General features: G+C 39.8%; 1 protein-coding gene across 2 annotated transcripts in view; it reads left to right on the top strand.

The window, feature by feature from the left end:
- The window catches only part of PTPRT (protein tyrosine phosphatase receptor type T), a 937,324-nt gene that overhangs the window by 600,815 nt on the left and 313,301 nt on the right, over positions 1 to 23,208 (top strand). For both annotated transcript variants that reach the window (XM_039864357.1, XM_039864356.1), the window contains exon 9: positions 14,029 to 14,138. In XM_039864357.1, the coding sequence (XP_039720291.1) occupies positions 14,029 to 14,138 (110 nt within the window). The remainder of the gene's footprint in view (positions 1 to 14,028; positions 14,139 to 23,208) is intronic.

The raw sequence follows: 23,208 nt of genomic DNA, 5'->3' as shown, positions 1-23,208 counted from the left end.
CCTACATGTGCAACGGCAAGTCCCAAGTCCAGCTTCAAGCTATGCCTCAACCTCTCCCTTTCTCCTTCTTGTCACCAGGAAAAAAAAAAATCACAAAGCCTTTAATCAAAACGACGTGAGAGCAGCAGTGCTTTAAAATTAAATTTTAATTAAGCACCATTAATAAAACATCAATTCCTACTCTACCGAGATATGTGGACATCATCAAATTAAAAACACCAACGGCTATGAGATACCGGTCCTCGGTCTTGTAGCTATTCTGAGGCCCCACCTCAGCAACCGTTGGGCTGAGGAAAGGTCCCAGAAGAGCACAGGGCCCCTCTGTGTGTCAGGATTAGGGTCTATTTCTGCTAAGGAGGGGAGGGGCACCATTTCTCTTGGCTGGGAACGCACTCACCTCGAGGCCAACCTCAGGCTGGAGCGGGTCTCTAGTCCATTAACTGAAACCCCTTGGAGAGCCAAAAGCAACCTCTCCGACTGAGCTGACGGGACTCATGCTGCTTTCATCTGAGCTACAAAATTGTCTTCAGGAGAATTTGTAGAATTTGTAATCTCAGCACCCCGGTGCCTTTGAGGGCCTGCAAACTAATCCGCTGCTGGTGAGAGAAGTTCATGGCCACTGAGCCCCCACCACTTCGTCTGAAAAACAGCTGTTGATAGGAGACTGAACGGGTTCTTTACTTTTCTTCTTTTCACAAATGTCTCGTTCAAAACCGTAGCTCACTTATTTAGTGGTTACTTCTCCACCTTTCAACAGACTGTAGCGTAGACGGTGAAATGGGGTATATGAGGCCTTGAAAGACAAAACTGAGGTTGACGATGGTCTCATCTGGGCTGCCATTTACTGAGTGCCTACACTGCGCTAGACACTAATCGGCACGTTATATAAAATGACTTGTCCCCAAGATTTCAAAGCTATAGAAAAATTAAAACAATAATACAAAAAACACTTGCAAACCCTTCATTTAGAATCAACATTTGTTAACACTCTGCTACATTTTCTTATTCATGTATATGTATGATAGATATATAGAAATACCATATTTAAAAATACGTATAATATATATTTTAACTACTTAAAAAGAAATCGCAGAAATCATGATAGCTGACCTCTAAACTCTATAGTACAGGTGATCTAAGGATAAGAACATTCTCCTACATATCCATAACATGATGGAATATCTAAGAGATACAGCATTAATTTAAAAATAATCAAATAGGCAATCTACATTCACATTGCCAGTAATCGTTAAAACCTGATTTTATATGACAAACCATAACATGAGGCGGTTTTGGCAAAAATGCTACATGGGTTGATGATGTATATTTCTCACTGTACCATGTTGAGAGGTACCTAAAGTGGGGGGAGCCTGTCTATTGGTATGCTGCATTCGGTCACTCAGTAAGATGGGCACCACCCACTCCTACCACTGTAAATGCAGTACCCTTTTCCTGTTGTAATTCAGCTAATCTGTGCAGTGATATTTGAGGTTCTGTGAGTATCCTGGTCCCCTAGAACTTTTCACCCAGTGGTTTTAGCACTCCTTGATAATCTTCACTTGGAACCATTATTACATTGGCATTTACAAAAGGGCGAATTTTAGATCTATCGTTTCCTCTACATATATCAATTAATATTCTTCTTTATAGAAGAGCTTTTCTGTCCTCATCCCCATCCCCATTTTTAATGTCCCTTTTGATGCATAGATCATTTAGGCATCACTCAATGTATTAAAATCCAGCATTATTTATGATTCTTTTCAGTGCTCAAATGGTCTCATATAGGCTAGTGGGAGTCACTTCAAGTTGGCTCCCAGACCCTTTGCCATGTTCTCATTAGTCTTCCTTGCTTCTGGCACAACAAAATATTTAAGACTATCCATGTAAGGTCTCTGCCCCAGACCTGAAGTCAGCCACTTACCTGAGGATTTCTGGTTGCTTCCAGTGGAAGTGGTAGTTTGGCACAAAGATAAACAGTTTAAGTATGCTCAGTGGGTGTGTTATTGTTCCTAGACTCTTCAAGTATGTAGGGGTGGGGAATATAATTGGTCTGTTTTAAATCATGAGCTCATACTGATTCAAATCCAACACCTCAGAAATCTCCCGCATGTGCCCTCATCCCATATAAAAATAGTTTCAGAATTACAGTACCAATCCCTCTAACCAACAAAAAAGGTACTAAGTTAGGTTAAGATTTTCTTTTCAGTTTTTCTCTCCTTAGGCAGTCAAAATACTGCGTTTGAGTTCAGTCTTTTCTCTGTGGGGTTATATTATCAATCGGATACTTAGTTAGGTCCATTTATTTCATTTTTAAGGTTTGCTTCTCACCCATCCTTTTGTCTTTAGTGTCCTTATTTTAACATCGAAACAGGTGCATGATTCAAAAGTCGAAACTGACTCAGAGAAACGGTGCCACCATCCCTCTCTCTCTCTCACTGTTCCTATCTGCACCTGAAAGGTAAACGATTTTATTCATTTGGGGCATATCTTTCCCATAGTTCACTTTGCTAAACAGAAAATCTATTTTTCTTTCTATTACTTTTTATAGAAGAGGTAACATAATAGGTACATTCTACATCTTGCACTTGGGTTCACTTAATGTATCTTGGAAACAACTCCACGTTGGTTCGTGGGTTGATAGAGGCTCGTGTCGTTCCTTTATAGAGCTGTGTGGGACTTCATTATGTGGATATGCCATCGTTTATTCACACAGTGTCCTGTGGACGCTTAGGTCATTCCCATTATTTGCTATGACAATTGATACTGTAGCAAATAGCTTTGTGCACATGTTGTTTGGTATTTGCGGAAGTGTAGGTTCAGGGGAAATTCCTAAAAGTGGAATTGCTGGGGTCAAAGGGTAAATGCATATGTAGTTTTGTTAGATGTTGACATACTCTTCCATGTATGTTGTATCATTCTACATTTTCACCAGCAATATAGATTCATTTAATCTTAACCCCAAATGTAAACAAGGAAATACTATTATTTTTGTTATTTTACAATAAGGAAATTTAGGCTCCCATATAATTTATAATAATTATATAAAATTCAAATTGCTTATGATTAGTAACAGTACATAATATATTCATGTAATTAACATATAATATTAATTACATATAACACATACATTATTTCATTTAATATAGTGAATGTACTTTAATTGTAGGGAAGACTGACATATCTCAGGAATGAGCTTGTATTCTCTCTGCATTTCTAACAAGCCTATCATCTGGTTTCTCAGGTCACAGGAAGCTAGAAGGAGGCTGCATGTTGCTAGGGGTAGGTACAGGTATAGTAACATGATGCAGCACGTAAAATCAGGAAAAGAGAAAAGTCTGAAGAAAAGTATAAAAGACAGTGACAGCAAGGCGATAAGTAACACAGCCCATGGTCATTTAGTGGGAGGATAAAACGCGATACACACCTTACTAAGTCCTGAAGGCATCTCTTAATGAGAGCTCAGTACATTTTTGATGTTTACAATTTGACCTTGAGATATTATAAAGGGTAAGGAAAATGCAGTTCTGGTTTCTAAATGCTCACTTTGAGCTAGGCATTGTGTTGATAGTCTTCATTGATACAATTACCAAATACTGTCATGCAGGTGCTATTGATACAGGTATATGGAAGAAGAGCTCCATGGTTAAGAGAGGTTAAGGCACCTGTCCAAGTTACCAAGTAAAAAATGGCAGAGCCAATAAATAGATCTCAAAATCTTATTTGTGATTTTTTTCCCCTTGATCATCTAATATATAATCTTATACCTGGCCAAAACCTCTCTAACACTCTCTTTGCTTTATTTTTTCTGTAGCACTTGCCATCATCTGAAATAATGTGTGTGTGTTTGTCTGTGTGTACATATACATATACATATATATATATGTACAATTATATATATATATAATTGTCTGCTTGGCATATAGTAGGTGCTCATTAACTGTTTGTTGAATGAATGAATATCTGACATTGAAGCCCATGCCTCTTTCACGATAGCACAGGGTCCTGTTTATACACACGGTTTAATAAGATGAGGCTATGTATAATATACTTTATCTATATTCATACTGGCTTGCTAGAGCTGATCATTGGCCTTTCTTCCCACCTCTGAGTTCCATGGTATCATATTTTTGCTTGAAATTGGCCACGGTGGGGATGTTTACACCATATAAATCGGCAAACATTGGTGTTTTGTTTTTCATGGAAAACTCTTTGTGATATATTTATTAACACACCACTGTATTGTTCCACTGAAAAGATACATTCGACTTAAAACGTAAAAGTTTATCCAGAAAAAAATATCTTTCTTTCAACAAGACCAAAAAATACAAATGGATTGAAATTATCTAAATGTATCTTGTCTCCATGAGACTCGTTTACAGTCTTATGTAATGGTGGTCTCTGAACCGTTTTCAAATAATTTTTATTTTTCTTAAGTTAGTTCTGGGTGTGTTTATAATAAACTAACTAACAAACAAATATGGCACCTGTAATGGAGAGACAAAAAAGAAAAAAAAGACCTGAACAAGATAAGCAGGGAAGGAGACTCTTGTTGACTATGCAGGCAAGGCTCCATGCTTTTACATGAGCTGACTTGTTACTTCCCACAACTGCCCTCAAAGTTCACCATCATTAGCCCCACTTTTCAGATATGCAAATGAAGGGGAAGTTAGAAGAAAGGAGAGAATAAGACAGGAGAGGAGAAAACTCCTCTTGATTACATTCTATGTTCCTTTATGTTGAAATGAAAATTTCTCTTAAATTACCACCTGACTTTTAGGCACAAGAAAACATCTGGTTTAATTGCAGTGAATTTACATGAACCTACTGACAAGAAGCACAGTTAAAATTAGCAATTTTAGCGTGCTGTTTTTTTTTTTTTTTAAGAGAATGAAATTATAAAGTAATTAACCTTTGTTGTAGAACTCTGTCAAAAGGATGGAAAGTTCCATGCTGTTAGATAGAAGAAGTGAAATTGTGGAAAGGGAATATGTGGATTCATTAAAGAATTATAAAGAGGAAAAAAAAAAAAGGATAAAGCAACATTAAATTAGAAGACAAAAAAGGAATCTTTCTCCAAGAAGTCTTTACAATGGGGGGTTGGCGGGGAGGGCGGGATAAAGACCCAATTGAATTAAAAGGAAGTACGTCTGCTTCCTTTAAAAGGACATCTTGACCTATAGAGTGGGACCTAGGCCTGGGCCGAGATGACTTGGCTTTGCCACTAATGGGTGTTGTGACTGCTTTTCAACCTTTCTGAATCCACATGTCTCCCAGGAAGAAAGGGGTGATTCAGAATATAACTTTGGAGACTGAAGGATCTGAGCTACATCTAAGTTTCATTCACTAAATTTTTATGCAAGCTCAGTTAGATTACATTCCGTACACTTTAGTGCCCCCATCTGTAAAAATGGGGATGATAATACCACCAGACTCTTTAAGGTATAGTGCATGAAAGTCTATATGTGAAGTACTCAACTCCCTCTCTATATTAAGTGGTCTGTGGCCATTATTAGACATGGCAGACAGCTTTTTAATCAAGGGTATATAACTAGGAAAATCCAAATCAAGAATCTGTGCAGAATTTCTATTAATCATAGGCAAGGGACTATTTTAAAATAAACTGTAATACCTCTGTAATCTTGATTTCAAAAATCTCACTCTGACCCTAGAAATGAATGGGTGTGGCAGTGTTTTAATAACATTTTATTTACCAATGAAGAAGCTGGTTGCATGTGGCTGCAGGCATAGTTTGCTAACCATTGATCCACACTCATTCCTCCTAATTATTTCATCCAATCTCTTGGCTTTAAAATCCATCCATATGCTAATGATTTCCCCAATTGATACCTCTGGGCTAGGCCTCTCCCCTGCCCTCCAAAGTCCTTTATCCAACTGCCTGTTCAACCTAACCACCTGGGTTGCTAATGGCCTCTGGAATTAACGATGTCCAGAGCTGACCTGATCATCTTTCAACCACCACCAAACTCATTCTTCCCTCAGTCTTATCCATTTCAATTAATGGCAACTTCCATCTTATTAGTGGCTTGTGTCAAAAACCTTGATTCCTCACTTTTAGCACATCCATGGGTCCGATCATGCAATTGCAGACAACGCTCTTCACCCTGCATTTGCTATGATTGGCGCTCCCTTGCTCTGTGCAAAGCGGCAGGCAGCCCTGCTCACTCCCACATCCCATCCATCGGCACTTCTCTCAACTCATAATTCAATGGACAGCGAGACCTTGACCATTTTTACAGCCTCTTCGATTAGCTCTTTGATCCCCCAGCCAGTGTGCTCTCCAACCTGGATTATTGCCCCAGTCTCCTAAATGGTCTTTCAGCTTCGGGCCTGGTCCCTGCTCTCTTTTCAACACGGCAGCCAGAACGATCTTGTTAAACCATGAGGCAAATCACATCATCACCCGTAGGGAGACTTAAATGGGGAAAAAAGGACAGAGCTATGAGTTCATTGAAAGAGACCTCTCCCTCATCCCCAGAGCACAAAATGAAACCCTTCCAAACCCAACTGCATTAATATCTTCAACTTCTGACTGACAAGGGCTGGTGGCAAGATGGGGCGGGGAGGGGGGAGGCTTGGAGCTGGTGGGAGGGAGAGGGGCATGGGGAGATCTCAGTGTGGTGGGCATGTTTATATGTCAGTTCACAGAGCAAAGGAGGCTAACTCTCATTCCTCCCAGCATTCCCATGCAAGCAGACTCCTCTTTATCTGGCCAAGTAATGGGTTAGAAATATGTAAAACAGGATCTCATGTAATCCCTAGCAGAACATCCTGACCCACCAAACTAGACCATCCCATACCACATCTTATAAGGCTGCATAAAGAAAGGTTCCTGGACAAGTGAAAATGTACTTTCATTCTTACTAAAGGAGACTAATCTGATAATGCAAAACAAATGTCCCATAAGAATTATAGCAAGAAATAAGATTTAAAAATGAAACAAAACACTAATCCACATACTCAACAGAACAGATAAATAAAGGCTGGGAGAAAACATGTTCATGGAATATAAGTTAACATAAAGAGGTTCATTTTCCCAGACTGATCTTTGGAATAGAGTTCAGCACTATTTATTATCTTTATTATTTTTATTTAATAACAAACCCTATAGTGCTTAGGGATGTATGTTTACAGAATAAAAACTATAATGAAAAGCAAGGACCTAATTACTATGAAGTTAAGAAAGTGGTTACCTTTCGAGGATACAGAATAATAATAAATTAGTGATATGCATATTTGTTTTATATACTTATATGGTGAATTTCACAATAAAAAAGATAAAATGAAGATACTAAATATCCTTTTATACTAATAAATTTGACATTTATAGGATATGGAAGAATTCCAAACAAAATATAAATGAAAAATCTTGACTAAAGAAAAGAAATGTGTATAATTCTATAACAAATAGAGATATAGAATCAGGAGTTTAAACTCTTCCAACAAAGAAAACGCCAGTCCCACATGGCTTTCTAAGTGCAAGCAGACAAACACTCGGGGCAATGGAACCCCAATCTTACATGTAAACTTTCAGAAAGCAGAAACAGAAGGAATACCCTCTCCTCATTGATATCTGAACCAGACAAACTTATTATGAGAAAAAAGGCAATTAGATGCAAATGCCCCAAACATAATATTAGCAAACAATCCAACACTGCACACAACTAGGGAAAAAATTGGTTTATTTTAAGAAATCAATATTGCTTCAACATTAATAAATCTACTAATGTAATTCACATTAACAAAGAGAGAGCCAAAAGCCTATTGTTGCTACGATAAATACTGAAAAGCATCAGTTAAAGCTCCGTGTGCTTTAAAAATATATATTCTTATACATAAGGAGTGAAAAATATAGTTACCCTGATACAGGGTAAATATAAGAAACCTACAAACACCATACTCAAGAATGAAATAATAAAATCATTTTATTTAACATTGGAAATCACAGATGCTTATCATTCTGTTCTCTAAATATTGTATTAGTGGCTCTTGTTGAAGACAAGAAAATTAAATAAAGAGTTTAAAGTTTGGGAAAAAAACAAAACTATTATTAACTGCAGATGCTATGATTCTTTACATAGATAACCCACAGAAATTAGCACACAAATTATTAGTATTAACAAGGGAATATAGCATGTTTGACAAAGAAGGCAGTATTAAAAAGTCAACTGTATTTCAATTTAACTAACAAGTATGTGGTTGTTTTCTAAAACACTATTTAAAATAGCAATAAAAGTATATGGTATTTAGGAATAAACCTAACATAATATTTTAATATGTATAGTATATATAAATCTATAAAGCATTGAAAGATGTTAAAGACCTAAATAAGAGATATACCATGTTTATGGGTGGGAAAACCCAATATTATAAAGACATAATTAATGTCTTTAAAATCAGACACTTTTTTTTTGGAAATTTACAAGCTCATCCTAACATGTATATGCAAGTAGAGACGACAAGAATAGCTAAGACAAGAAGTTGCAGGCCTTCCTCTACCAGATATAAATTTACAGAACTTTCTTATGTAAAAAGGTACAGTATCAACACAAGGACAAAACAGAGAGAACCTAAAAATAGACCCATACATGTGTGGAAATGTGACAGACCGGCAAAGACAAAGGCAGCATGGCGAATTACTTGAGTCAATAACTTTTTTTTCTTTAAGTGGTTCTAGGATAGGGAGGAAGAATTGAAATTGAATCCTTACCTTACACTATACGTGAAACACTGTTGCAAATGGGTTGAAGACATTTTATAAAATGCATAACTTTAAAACTATTTGAAGAAAATATTCTTATAACCTCCATGTAGAGAAAGCAATTTTATATAAGACTTTTGTTTGAGTATATTATTTTTCTTTGAGTTTGTCTCACCCTGAAATATGCAAGCAGTTTATTTAAGAGTTGGTCTAGGGCACATTGATGAGGAAGAAAGGAAGTGAGTCACCGAAAGGAAGTCAACCAATACAAGGTGTGTTATCGAGAAAGTTACCGTGTGAATGACTGAGTTTTAAAACAGTGCCACTCCAAGTATGATTCACGGACCAACGCCGACTCATGAACTCTTTCCGGTCCATGACAAGATAATTATAGAAATAGAGGTTACAATTTTAAAAGGAGGAGCTTGCCTTTTCTGTTTTTATTTTCACTTTTACTATTTCATTTTACTTTCCTATTAATTAGTTTTTTTGTAGGTATATGTATTTTATGATAGTATTAGTCCACATTGGGTTGGAAACAATAAAAATAAATAATAATAGGCAGCACTGGGGTTTCAGGATTAAGCTGGTTCAAGAAGTATTAGCAGAACATGTCTCAGAGTTAACCCAGCCGAGTTGTGAGGACACTGAGATATTTATCCATCCACTTCCTGTTTGTCATTGCTTGAGGGATGTTTGGGAGGCATTGATTCTCTGACATGTCTTGCTTGCCCTGTGTAGAGACCAAGTTTGCTTGCACAGCCTTTAGGTAGAGTAGCCAGTGTTTCGCAGTAAGTATTAGTAGGTGGCCAAGGCAACGACAGCATCTGCTACTAAGTCTGTCTCTTTTTTTTTCCAGCTTTATTTATGTATAATTGATAAGTTAAATTGTATATATTTAATATGTACAACACGATGATTTAATATACTTAGACATTGTGAAATGATTACCAAAATCAAGTTACTAAGTCTGTCTTTCTCCTTCTTTCTCCCATATAAAAAAAAAAACTCTGATAAATTGATCTTTATCCAAAGGTAATATAAAGAAAAAAGAGAAGATACAAACCAAGAGATTTTTATAACACATATAACCAATAAAAGAATCAGTAACAAGAATATGCAGAGAACCTCAAAAAAAAAAATAAATAAGAAAAGGACTGTGAGGATTATTGGACGGAAACCTCATTTAGATCGGAGTTGGGAGAGCCTGTAGCCGGAACTCTCATGCCCTACACTGATCGTGCCTCCAAACAGAAAGAACTCCTTGTTTCTAATACCGCTCTCAATTTCCTGTTCTCCTCGATAAAGTGTTTCCTTTCCTGTTTCTCAAGACTTCCGTGTGGTTCGCCATTCGACTGTACGTGCCAAATCGCAAATCTCTGTTTCCTGAATAAACCCATTTTGCTGGAGAAATAGTGGCTATTTGTTGAAGGTCAACAGATTCTAGATAAATTCAAATATTAGATTTCAAAAAGAAAGCAATGAGAATAAATAATAAAATAAATAGAAGAAAATACAGATGACTATTCATCTAATCTGGGGTAAGTAAAAGAATTTTGTTTTAAACTGGAAAGAAAGAAGGAGACCAGGTGGCCTAGTGCTACAGCTTGATAGTCACAGTCACAACCTTCATCAGGTAGATTCTTCTTAAGGAGTCGTATCTGCATCTTTCCATTCAGCTCACTTTCTACCTCTTAAAGCTTCTCCAAATTCCTGAGGAAACTTCAACACTACACTTTTAATAGATTGTTTCCTCCTCTCTTCTCAAGAAAATAGGGCCATTAGGACACCTCAACTCCCCGCTCTCAAAGCATCTGTACATTTTCTTCCTCTTCTCTTATCTCATGGAGGGAAAGATGCAGACACTACTCATCTTTCCACCCACTCCTGCTCCTGCCTTTTCAGGACCCTACAAATGTCAGTTATTTCCTCTCTCTTTCCCCACTTTCTACCTCTTGCTTCCATTTTGGACTTTTTCTGGTTGCCTTTAATCACACCATAACCTTTCCTGTCTTTGGGAGGTGGGCACTAGTTTGGCTCCATATCTCATCCCTTGTGCGTCTTGCATTCTCCTCCCATCCACAGCCCAAAGAATTTACTTGTGTCAGCACAATTTTTCACCTTCCACTTTTTTCTTTACTCACTGCAGGATGGCTTGTGATGCCAACATTCTCCCTAAATTACTCGTGGTTGGGTTAGAAGCAACCTTGATGACACTAAATTCAGTGGGAAAATATAAAGTCACATTCTATTTGACCACTTCGCCAAGTATCTGTCCCTCTTAACCCATCCCTTCTTGATCCTCCCTTGGCTGCTATGACAACAACTCACCATCCCAGTTTTCCTGTTGCCTTTCTGACCACGGCCTGCTAGTGTCTCAGTTTCTTTGTTTTCATCCTAATTGTAAATACTGGAGTTCTTGGCTTAGTCCTAGACCTGCTTTTTTTTCTTCATGTCGTTCCCCTCTACACTCTTGCTACAAGATCTATTTCCTGCCTATGGTTTTAGTTTCTAAGCATCGGCCCCAGCCTCATATATCCAGTTGCTACTCAACATTGCCACTTGAGTGTTCTATACAAACTCAAAGGAAATACAAATAAACTGAGCTCACCAGCTTCTTCTCCAAAACTAACCCTCCTCTAAGCTTCTTTTCTATGAACAACACTCTGATCTACTCCAATTGTAAAAAAACAGAAGAGCTGGGTTTATCCTTGACACCTCTCCCCGCCCTTCACTTTTATCCATCACCACTAAATCTCATTAGTTTAGCACCCCCAAATCTCTTACACAGTCCCTTCTCTTCTTCATAACATCGCCCTTGTTTAAGCTACTATCTTTTCTCCCTAGGATGGTTTTTCTCCTTCTACTGTTGCCCTCACAAAGCTACTCAGCACACTCAACATCTGCCCTCCCTGCCTTTGCCCTAGTAACTTCTACTTATCCATCGATTCTAACTTATTTTCCACTTATTATCCTGACTTGCCAGACTAGATTTTCTCTGCGTGTTATAATTCTCCCAACACCTTGTGCCTTTACCTCAAAGTCCTGATAACAACTTTACAAAAATTAATTATGAGCGTAATTATTTATTTAACGTCTGTCTCCCTTTCCAGAATACAAGCTTTATCAAGGATTTGACTATATCTTTCTTTGTCACTGGTGCACCCCTGGTGACCACCACAGTCCCTTGGTCATATTAAATAGTCGATAAATATTTGTGGAAAGGATGAATGGATAAGGAAAAGCCATAAGAGATCTGACTGCTTAAAAGCTTCGACATGCCTAAAAGATTTAAAAAGCAAAAGAAAAAAATGACAAAAATATTTGTAACTTATGCAAAAAAGCTTATGTTCTTAAACACAGATTATAATTACAAGCTCATAAAACAATGGTGAACAAAAGGGAAGAGCCATACAGAAAAATGAGCACAGGGCATAGAGAGCATTTCATAAAAGAATCAATGCAAGCGGTCAATTAAACTGAAAAACAAATCTGCACTCTCCAGTATGCTAAAAAAGAAACACACGCATACATTTATTTTTTTTAATAGTGGTAGCAAGTGTTGGGAATAGGCATATTCTTCTGTTGGGGATCCCAGAATGGTACAAACTTTCTGGGAGGCAATCAGTTAATATGTGTCAAAGCCTTAAAAATAAAATAGTTCATCTCCGTTGGCCCAATAAGTTGATCTCCAAAAATTTATCATAGGGACCGCAGGATGGCTTGTGTTGAAGCAGAGTTTCATGCAAATACTTCTTTATAAGAATGCTCATTACAGTGTTATTTATAATCATAAAAAATTTAAGCCAAATTTAATGCCCAGTATTAAAGGATTGGTGACTATAATGGGGCATATTCTGCTCTAAGCAACCATTAAAATACATGGCCCCAAGGAACATTTAAGGATTTTTTTTTAAATCTGCGATTTGTTTAGTGATAAAGGGTCACAAAACAATATACACAATAGGAGTTTAATTTTTAAAACTAAAAAATGTATATGCATGGGCATAAAAATATCTCATTAGAGGGATTATAAGTGATTTTGTTCTCTTCTTTTTTTTAAATCTTTTTGTATATTCTTCATATTCAACAAATTTTGTGGATCATGTCCATAATGAGAAAAACTAAGTATACTTTAATTTAACAATAGGGAACTGATTGCACCATATGGCCGAGGCTATATCTAGAGAGGCATAGTATGATGATTAAGAGTATATGCTTTGAAGCTCACAGACAGGTGTTCTCTTCCCTCTTTACAACTTAAGAGTGATATGACCTTGAGAAAGTTATTTAATTCTCTTAGCCTCCATTCCCTTATCAGCACAAAAGCTATAATACATACTGGGCTGAACTGTTTGGTGGCTCAAATGAAATAATGTATGTAAAATTCTGATCAAAGCATAAGCGCTTTGTAAAAGTACCTCCTTTTATAATGCCAAAATATAAATAGATCCGGTAATGATTTACATGAATTCATGATTCTCTAGGGGGTTGTAACTGGAAGTTTGGGGAATTATTTATTTTGTGGTTCAGCATCTTCCAGACTGTCATAATGGTGGTGGAATCCAGCAGGAGGATGCCGGAAAGAAGACTGACGTGGGTACAAAAGCAACCCAGAAAGGATTCACTCGTTAGGGCAAAATGCTGGCATGGGTCATTTATTTGCCTGTTTATCCAACCGGCAAATGGTTATTCAGCATCCACTGTGTTCCAGACATTGGAGACTCAGCAGCGAGACAAACTATCTGCCTTCTTGGAGTGAGGCGAGCTTCTTCAAATCGGATTGAGATTTCGAGGCACATAGTTCCTGTTGGATCCAACTGAGGAAGCACTTCTTATAGTTGGAGAAACTTTGGAAGGGTGAAGCAAATGATAGTGAAGCTCACTTTGCCTTCCTCAAGTACCAATCCTAAGGCCAGACTCTAATTCCAGAACCCCACCTGCTGGTGTCCTCCCATGTTTAGTTCAAGACCAGACTTGGTCAGTTTGCAGGTGAAAACCACTGTCCTTCCAGGGAAAGGGTGAGCAAACTATGGCCCATGGGTCAACTCCAGCCCATTGCCTTTTTTTTGGAAATAAAGTGTTATTGGAATGCAGCCATGCCCATTCATTTATGGATTTTCTACAGCTGTTTTTGTGGTACACTTTCAGAGTTGAGTAATCGCTACTGGGATGTATGGTCCACAAAGCCTAAAATATTTATATCTGATCCTTTACAGGAAAACTTCACCAACTCCTGTTCTAGGTCGATGAGGCTGGGAAAACGAGATGGAAGATGGAATCCAGTTCCTAACTTTTCCCTTCTGTAGTTCCAGGAGCTGTTCCTCTAGAGTCTATCCAAGGGGGGCCCTTTGAGGAGAAGATCTATATCCAGTGGAAACCTCCCAATGAGACCAACGGGGTCATCACGCTCTATGAGGTAAGGCGGCCCCTTTTGCTATCACATTGTTGTGGTTTTATTCTATTGACTTCTTCAGCCTGAAGGTGGTGAATGCTTACGATGTCCAGAGCTCCATTGAGGGCATGAAGGCAAGTGAGATACAACTACCAAAAGGTTTCTGACAGTACAGTGGGAAGGAAACCCAAGGGCATACAGTTGCGTTGTCTTAATAGCCACCGATGATGAAGAAAATCAGATATACTATGCATGGTAGCGATTATCGATCTCTTTAGCAAGGAGGTCAGGGCTCAAGGAGTCAAGTTGTCCTGGCATAGCCAAGAAGACCCAGGCCTAGGAAATAGTAGCTATAGTTCATGTGCAAAACCACACACTACTCACATGATGTCCAGCCTACCCATGTCAGTCCCTGGGCACGCAAAAAATCCCAATGTCATTCTCTCCCCTCTGGGTACATGGTTCTTGAGCTTTACCATTGCTCTGTGGCCAAAGCATATTTTATTGTCATCCAGGTGATGGTGTCCCAGGAGTAACAGGGCCTCATATCAGAGATGGAACAGAACCATTTAGACAGGAGTGCCCCCATAAGCCAACGCAATGTAGCTTCCTGAAAACATTCAGAATTAGAACAAATTGTATCTAAGTCCATTCCAAAACAAAAACAAACAGAAAAACTTCAGTAGGGTGGATATAGCTAAATTTTAGTATTGGGATATGGAGAAGATTGATTCTCCTCCCAAGTCTTATGTTCTAAAACAGCAGGAGATTCTCATACAGGGTACAATAGCAAAATACAGCAATGCAGAGGGAGTTCAGGGAAGTTCCTTGGGGAAAAGAGGGGCTGGAAACTCAACTGAGACAAAACCCATTCATTTCAAGCTACCTGCTGGTCTTTGTAAAGCAGAAGCCACAATTACACACACACACACACACACACACACACACACACACACACACGAAATAGAGATCCATTGTGTATGGCAACCCGCTCTTTGTAAAGCAGAGAGGAAGGACCCAGGACTCAGAGATTTGAGTTGCTTAGTGCTGTTATGTAAATGAATTGCTACACCAAATGTTCAAGATTTTTGGAATTCACAGACCAGTAACATTTCGAAAGGTTTTGGGGACCAACACGAGTGCTTTACCATTTTTATTAACTTCATTTCATAAGACATAATTTCAAAAATATAGAAAGGACATAATTTCAGAATAAAAGGAAGTCCTTCAAATTGAATAAGTTTTGCTTTATGAATAACTCATGAACAATCTTATTTTTTTTTCATTTTGTTTTGAATTGAGGACAATTTTGTAATGAAAAGACCCAGGTCCTTGGAGCTCCCTGCACTTGAAAAATGCTGGTTTAGACCATGTTGCAGATAGAGCCATATCTCTGCGCAGATTTTTTTTTTCCTAGGGAGCAGTAGACTTCTTCTTCTAAGAGGATTTATGCACTGGGCTGGGCTGGGAAACCCTTCATTCCTATTCCCTGATAGGAAGAAAGAAATAGATGGAGAGAGAACAAGGGTGCAAACAACTCTGAGTTAGACACCCTGTTTGAGCAATAGCTCCCTGAAGTTGAGGCCTCATTCGATGGTACAGTCTCTGGATCTCTGAGCACCAAGGTGGGCACAGATAGGGACAATGTACCCTGCTGCTCACTTCTGTGTGAACTCAATGCCTTGTAGATTTTCAAAGACCAACTGCTAGGGTTGTTGGCATCCCCACGATGGACTCCATTGGATACAGGTATCATGAGACCCCCTTTACGTAGCTTCTTCACTGCTACTTGGGCCATGATTACAGAGAACTGGAGCTTGAAAGCTGCAGCTATCTAACTTTTTGTGACATTTGAGGTTATCTTCTGGGAATATGCCAAAATTCTTGAATTATGCTGTGAAGGGAGCAAAGGAGGTTGTATTTCAAGCATAAGCATGGCCGTGACCATGTGTGTCACAAGCTAGTGAGGCCTCAGAGAATGAGAATGCTGACTTTTGGGGTCCGACCGCCTCGTTCCGAATGCCAGCTCTGCCACCTACTTGCTGAGTTCATCACGTGACCCAAGGTGCATGTAACCCGTGAAACTCATTTATGTTTCTGTATAAACATAAACATATGTTTTGTATGGTGTTCGACATTTAGAAATCTCATTAATAAATGTGAGCTGTTATCATTACATAAAAAATGAGAAAATTGAGACTCAGAGAGGCAGAGTGAAAAGACCAAGGTCACGCAGCTCAGATGGCAGAGTCATAGGTTGTGAATTCAACAGACGTCTTGCTTCTTACTCAGTGTGGTCCATGGACCAGCAGCATCCATAATACCTGGGAGCTGGTTAGAAATACAGCATCTGAGGCCCCATTAGACCTCCTGAATCAGAGTTTCTATTTTAACAAGGCACCTGAGTGATTCACATTGAAGTTTGAGAAGCACTACTCCAAATCACACTACTCTTTAAAAAATTTTTTGACAATTGATAAAAAAAGAACATGTTCTCCTGAGCAGAGAGACAGGGAGTCTCTTCCGTACTGGGCTCAACCAAATCCTGGCCTAGACAATAAATAGGAGACCTTGCTTTTAAAGACGTTTATATGAGACTATGTGTTTATGAGGCAATTTTCTAATTTAATTAGACGAAACGAATTTGATTTTTTAAATTAGGTTCTGGTTGTAATTTCTAGAGAGAAATCCATAAATTACAAATAATCCTCTCTGGCCCCAAAATGTATATATTGTGACAAAGAAAAACATGATAAAGTGAATGAAAAAGAAATTCAGGATTGTCTATCGCTTCCTATGTACAACCTTGGACTCAGCAAAGTCAAAAGCCAAAAAAGAAGGATGGAGGGTTAGCACTGTGTAATATTGTAAATATTGCTAAACCCTGCAGGTCCAAGGACTACGTAAAATGTTAAGATTAAATTTTCTTCTCCATTTTCATGGGTCCAAGTCACAACCTCTGGGTCCATCCTTGGACAGTCTGCCCCCCAAAATTTGAGTGGTTTTGATTATGTCTCATTCTCTCTGGGCTTCAGCCCTCTCTTTGTAACATCAGGCTGTTCCAGGCTTTCACTGGGTAAGAATCAAGAGAAAAATAAACTCATCTCAAACCTGTAAAATCAAAGGTTTATAGCTCATTTTTAAGTTGCTCTGCTCTTGAAACCTTGCCTGTGGCCAGAGTCTTTGAAGTCAAAGCAATGATGACACGTGAAGGAAAGAGCTAGTGCAAAGGCCCTGGGATAGGAATGACTTTGGCGTGTTTGACAAATAGGAAGGAGGTCAGAGTGACTGAAGCTTTGTAAGCACAGAGTACAGTGATGAGACCATGGGCGGGCAGGGTCAGGTTATGCAGGGCTTCTAGAGTTTGTGCTTTATCCTGAAAGGAATAAAAGCCCTAGGATTTTAAGCAGAGGAATGAGTGAGTCAGATTTACATTCTTAAAAGATCACCTGGCTGTCGAGTAGCTAAAGGGCTATCACACAAACATCTCGAGGACACCTGGAAAATGTGACATTGCCATCATCCGCGATGTTGCAAAGAGGGCTTGGTTTCTTATTGGAAGACCTCACACCCAGGTCGAGATGTGAAAATTTCGTCACATCTGCCTCTTTTCCTGCTGCTAATGAGTTAGGGATTAGCCCGGGGTCTCAGATCCCCAGGGATCTGTACTTTTAGAGGGAGATGCAGGATGTACTTCTGTGATCACAGATGGACAGAGAGGGCAGAGGTGGGTCATGTCAAAGGCTTCGCGTCCACACGCTAGCAGATCAACAGCAGGTATGCAGAATCTCGGGTCCCAGCCCAGACCCACAGATTCGTCTGTGTTTTAACGAGACCTGCAGATGATGCAGAAGCACATTCAGGTGTGAGAAGCTCTGCTCTAAGAGACATTTCTAAAGTTTCAGTCTGGATCTGGACAGCTCCGCTTGATGAAAACACTGCAGTCCTCAGATAAATAATGTGGCCATTGAATCAACTGAGTAATGTCCCTGCTCGTACAGGGTCCAAAGACCTGAGTATTTTCATCAGGAATGTGGAAATCGGGCCATTCCCTTAGACACTTCCAGAGCCCTACGTGGGTTTGAACGAGATATCAGGGTGCCCCAGTCAGGGGCTGTATGCGAAGAAGGTTGGGGTGGCCTCTCCCATTCTGACTGTTCTCTTGTGAACAACACAGCTCACCAAAAACAGACCGTCGAAACTGCAGACAGGCACTTACAGCCCAAATGAGGTCACTGGGGAAAAAATCCAGCCAAACAGTGGTTTAAAAACTCCTCAATAAAATCATGCACAGACAAGCTGTTCGGAGTTCATGAAAAACAGTAATCAATATGTGTCTCGATTCAATTAATTGTTCTCATCTCTGTCCAAAAATAAAAATCACGCAGTGTGAGGGAATTGGGCCAGAAGATGTTACACTAGCAGTGAGGTTAACGAAGTATGAAAATATTTAAAATTCAGACATGTAAAGCTTCCTTGTAAGCTTTTCTGTTTAGCAGTCAAAATCACCAAGTTTCTAATTACAGCATATAAATCTGAGAAGCTTAAAGAGAATGAGAGGACCCTAATGAGGCAGGAATGGATGTCTTGATTATGCTAGAGTTGATTGACATTTATCTTGCAAGCTATTCTAAGGTGCCTGGCGTTCAGAGTTAAATAAAGCACAGACTTTGCCTCAATAAAACAAATGGCATTCCTGTGTGGGAGTGCCTTTGAAAGGTGCAGTGGGGTCGGAGGGGTGTCAATATTTTTCCAGCATACAGATGGTGTATGATGGATTGCAGAAGTGCATTGCAAGAAGGCTGGGCACGTGTTCTGAGACAGGCGTTCTGCCTGGGATTGGAGCAGGCACACACTGATGGAGAGAAGGGCCAGTGGCGGGCGTGTGCTCGTGAGAGAGGACCCTAGGAGGGTGCTGGCTCAGTGTGGATGTTCAGGCACACCTTCCTCCAGTCCTTTGACTTGGCCACTATGGCCACTCAAGAGCTCACTGACCCCGGACACACTCATGGCTCTCGTCCACAGGAGCAGCAAGGAGTGTGGCGGGTGGTCCTGATGGGCAGGAGGTAGAATAGGCAGGAAATGACTCATACAGCCCAAAGCAAGAATTTGCATAATTCAAACTGGATCTACATTAATTAGGATACACAATTTGCATAATGCAGGCAGCTATTGGGTATAACTTGAGCCAGACTGGTAACTATGATAAAAGCTCTTGTTTCTTTCGAATTGTTTAAGCCGTAAATGTGGGGATCATCTATTCCCCATCGCTGCCTGCCACACATCTAATGCTCTAGAAAGTTTAATTTTCTTCTCCGTTAGGTCACATGGCCCTGTCTCCACCACCACCTGGTTCTGAGCACTCGTCAGATGCCCAGACTCTTTGAGGACCTCCCTGCCCATCCCCTGTTGACATTTCCTCTATTCTACTTCCTCACGTTGCAGCCAGACAGAACATCTTAAAGGTGGATCCAATCACGTTCCCTGCTTTGGCTTCACCTTAACTTTAGGGCTCTGAATGACTCGGTCCCCGCCTGCCTCTCAAACTTCCTCTCTGCCTTTCTTCCCATTGTTTTCTATGTGTCAAGCCCCTCTAGCCTTCTAGCATTTTTGCAAGCTCACTCAGTTCTTTGCAGCTCATGTGACTCTGTGAACATCATTTCTTCTGCCTATAAAACTTTTCACTTTATACTTATCATGGTTGGCTCCTTTCTGTTCTTCACCTCCAAGAGGCTTTTCCTCTCTACGCTCCACTTTATCTCGCCCTTCCATACCATTTTCACACTCTGCACTTATTTTTTTGGTGTACTTTAGTATCATCCAGTCCTCTTCTGGACTATTAGCCCATAAGGGCATGGGCCGTGTGATGATTATTTTACACGTCAACTTACCTGAGCCGAGGTGCCCAGATAGAAGGTTAAACATCATTCTGGATATTTCCGATGGTGTTTTTGGATGAGATTAACATTTAAGTGGACTTTGAGTCCAGCAAGTTGACTTCCATAATGTGGGTAGGCTACATCCAAATCAGTTGAAGTTCGGAATAGAACAAAATTTTGAGCTCCCCTGGGCAGACGACCTTCAGACTTGGCTGTGATGTTAGCTCTTCCCTGTTTCTCCAGCCTGATGGCCTTTGGGCTTGAACTCAATATTGGCCATATTTGTTTTTGCTTTTCAGCACATCCTAGAGATGTAAGAGACTAGCTTGCTCGTGTATGTGGTCAATAAATATTCCTTGGCTGAATGTGTGAATTCGGGCTTTATCTTAACGAGGAGAAATGATGAAAGTTTTGCCTAACCAATTTAGTGGTTCTGAAGCTTGGCTAAGATTGGAATCATACCTTGAGAGCCCCCAAAACATAGATTAATAAGGAGGGAGGTAGGTACATAAATGGATGGATGGATGGATATATGGATGCCTAGACCTCATTGCAGATTCAAATAAGTTAGAATCCCTAAGGGAGAAGTTCTATCCAGGTAGGTTTTTTTTTTTTTTTTAAAGTTCCTTGGGGAATTCTAATGTACATCCAGGATTGGAAAGTGCACCATGTAAAATGAAATCCAGTCAGTCCACTCTGATATATTAACCTAGCCAAACATATGCCAAATAAGCAGTCTTAACCCTGTCTTCATTCTCACTTTGTCAAAATCCATCTCTAACTGATGTTACACTACAGTTAACTTGCTCAGGCACAGGTTGGTGCTAGGTGTTAATTTTTTAAGGATCAAATTCAAGAAGCGTTGGCCTTTTTTCCTCAAGGTTGCTAAACAAACAGTTTGTCGAGTAATTGAAGACACACAGAGCCGTATTATTCTGTCAATATCCCTTTGCATTTTGCTAATGGCATCTTGTAACCGTGATGTTGGAGCCCACAATAAACCTTACCTTATAAATCTCTTTCTCTCTCCTGTATAGTAGAAGTAAGTTCTATTGTTTATTTGTGAGATTAAAAAAGATATATACACACGCACACAAAACCTAATAGATTTGCCCAGAGGCCTTCCTTAAATCTTAAGAGCCAGGGCCCTGAGATATCTAGGAGCCATTTTTCCTAACCCTCAGCTCATCACTCAACATCCATAGGCTGTTTCTCTTCCAGAGATCTGAAAACCGCAGGCATCCTTGGGTAGATGCCATACACAGGTCTGCTGTGCTGACAGGTACAGGTTGACAGGTGTTTCAATAGAAATGCCTCAGGTTGAAAAGAATGATTTCTGGCACTCAGAATCTGGAAGGACAGGAAGTTGTGTTCTGAAGTAAGTTGCATTTATATAAGTGAGGCCATTAGAGCTGCCTGTCTTCCACTAGTGAAATATCAAGAACGCCTATATATTGGCCTCGGGGTGCCTTTTTTTTTTTGCTAGTTATATGCGGATATTTGTGATGGAGCCAGGTAACGTGACAGTAGGTATCAACAGACGCATACTGCTTGTTACCTAAAGAACAGCGAATCATGTTCTCCTGCAAGGAGAAGGTTTTCACACTGAGCATTATTCGTTCAGTTTAGCTGTAGGAAAAGAGTAGCTGCTGCTGCACGACAAAGGTTCCTGCAGGGTGCACATGTGGATAAGTGTGTTTGTCTTGTGGGATGTGTGTGTGTGGGTTATGTGTGCGTGTGCGTGTGCGCGCGCGCATGTGTGCATAAGCATGTGTGATTGTGAGTTTATGGAGTTGTACGTTGGCACGTGTATGCGCATATGTATGTATGTGTTTGCTGGCATCTGTGTCTGAAGCTTCCGCCCCCATTCTCAACTGCATCCTCCGAATGGCTCTATTTCTTTGGGGAGTTAACTATAGGAGATATCGGAGACACAAGAGGCAGGGCGCTATGTCTGTTTTGTCCTGGACTAGAGGAACCCAGTCCCCTCACGTCTTCCTGTTATTTCAGTAGGCTCCCCACTGTTCCTCATGAACTTCTGCCATAATTTCTCTCTAGAACTTTTGCTAAAGGAAAATGTTGCATTAAAAAAAAAAAATCCACAGGTTAAATTCCATCCTACTTACTTACTGTGGTCCTAGGGGAGCGAAGGGAAGGACACAAAAAGGTAGTTCTGCATTTGGCACAGCGTGGCCACTACTCTGTTTTTCTTACCTGGGTGGGAACTGTGTTTCTATGCATTGTACGCCCAGCCACATGGCCAGAGATGGAGCCTGCTCTTAGGCTTCACGGTCCTTTTAATTAGTGTGCCCAGAGGCAGCGTTTAAGCGGCCAAGTGTCTCTTTAAACATCACAAGTAGTTCTTTCAGATATTTTACGTGAATAACATGTTCCTGTTGGAATTCCACCAGGACTGGGCGTGCGGCACCGATCTGCTGCTTTTCACTGGCCAGCTCTTCTGTGTCTGTTTTGGTGAGAACAGCTCTGTGTCTGGGACCTGAAGGAAGGGTGATTTCAAGTTTTCATCTATCGTCAGGACATTTGGGGCCTTTACTCTGAAGTCTCTGGACATTGGAATTCAAATTTGTGATTCAGAGATTATGCTTTCATTGGCCTCAGGAGATAGCCAGTGGCTTTCTTCCCCTTCTCCTGAGCCAATGGCCCCTTTTGACTTCTTAAATTTTACACCTAAGCACAGGGCCATGGCCTACTTTATTATAGACTCTGCATACATGCCTGTATACATATGTGCATACACATACGTGCATATGTGCATGTGTACACACTTGCATGCGTACATACATACCAGGTCTTCTTCAGAGCCCTCCAAAATATATGTCATAAAAATCATTATTGCTTTCTTGGTCTCCCTTTTATACATATTTTTAGCATACACGTGTCATTACAAGTCAAATAGTGAATCATGTAATTGAGAAATTTATTACTGACTTTTAGTTTGCCATAGCTGAGTAATATATTTGAGTGAATTCCTTTCCCTATCTGGCCTTGATTTCTACATCTATGACCTGGGAGAATTGGACTAGGTAGACTCAATGGACCTTCCCACGCTGACCTACACACTCTGGTGCCCAAAATTGAATTAATCTTATTCCTAGTTACAGGAAACACTTTCCCCATGAGTCTGTCCATGAACCTCTTTTGCATTTGTTCATTATTTCATTTTCATAATAGCATACCAGCTATCAGAACAACCA

Source organism: Pteropus medius, unplaced genomic scaffold (assembly GCF_902729225.1).
Source record: "Pteropus medius unplaced genomic scaffold, Ma_sr-lr_union100, whole genome shotgun sequence".
NCBI classification, from domain to species: Eukaryota; Metazoa; Chordata; class Mammalia; order Chiroptera; family Pteropodidae; genus Pteropus; species Pteropus medius.
Note: the sequence above shows the minus strand (reverse complement) of the source record. Positions and strands in the feature narration are given on the sequence as shown.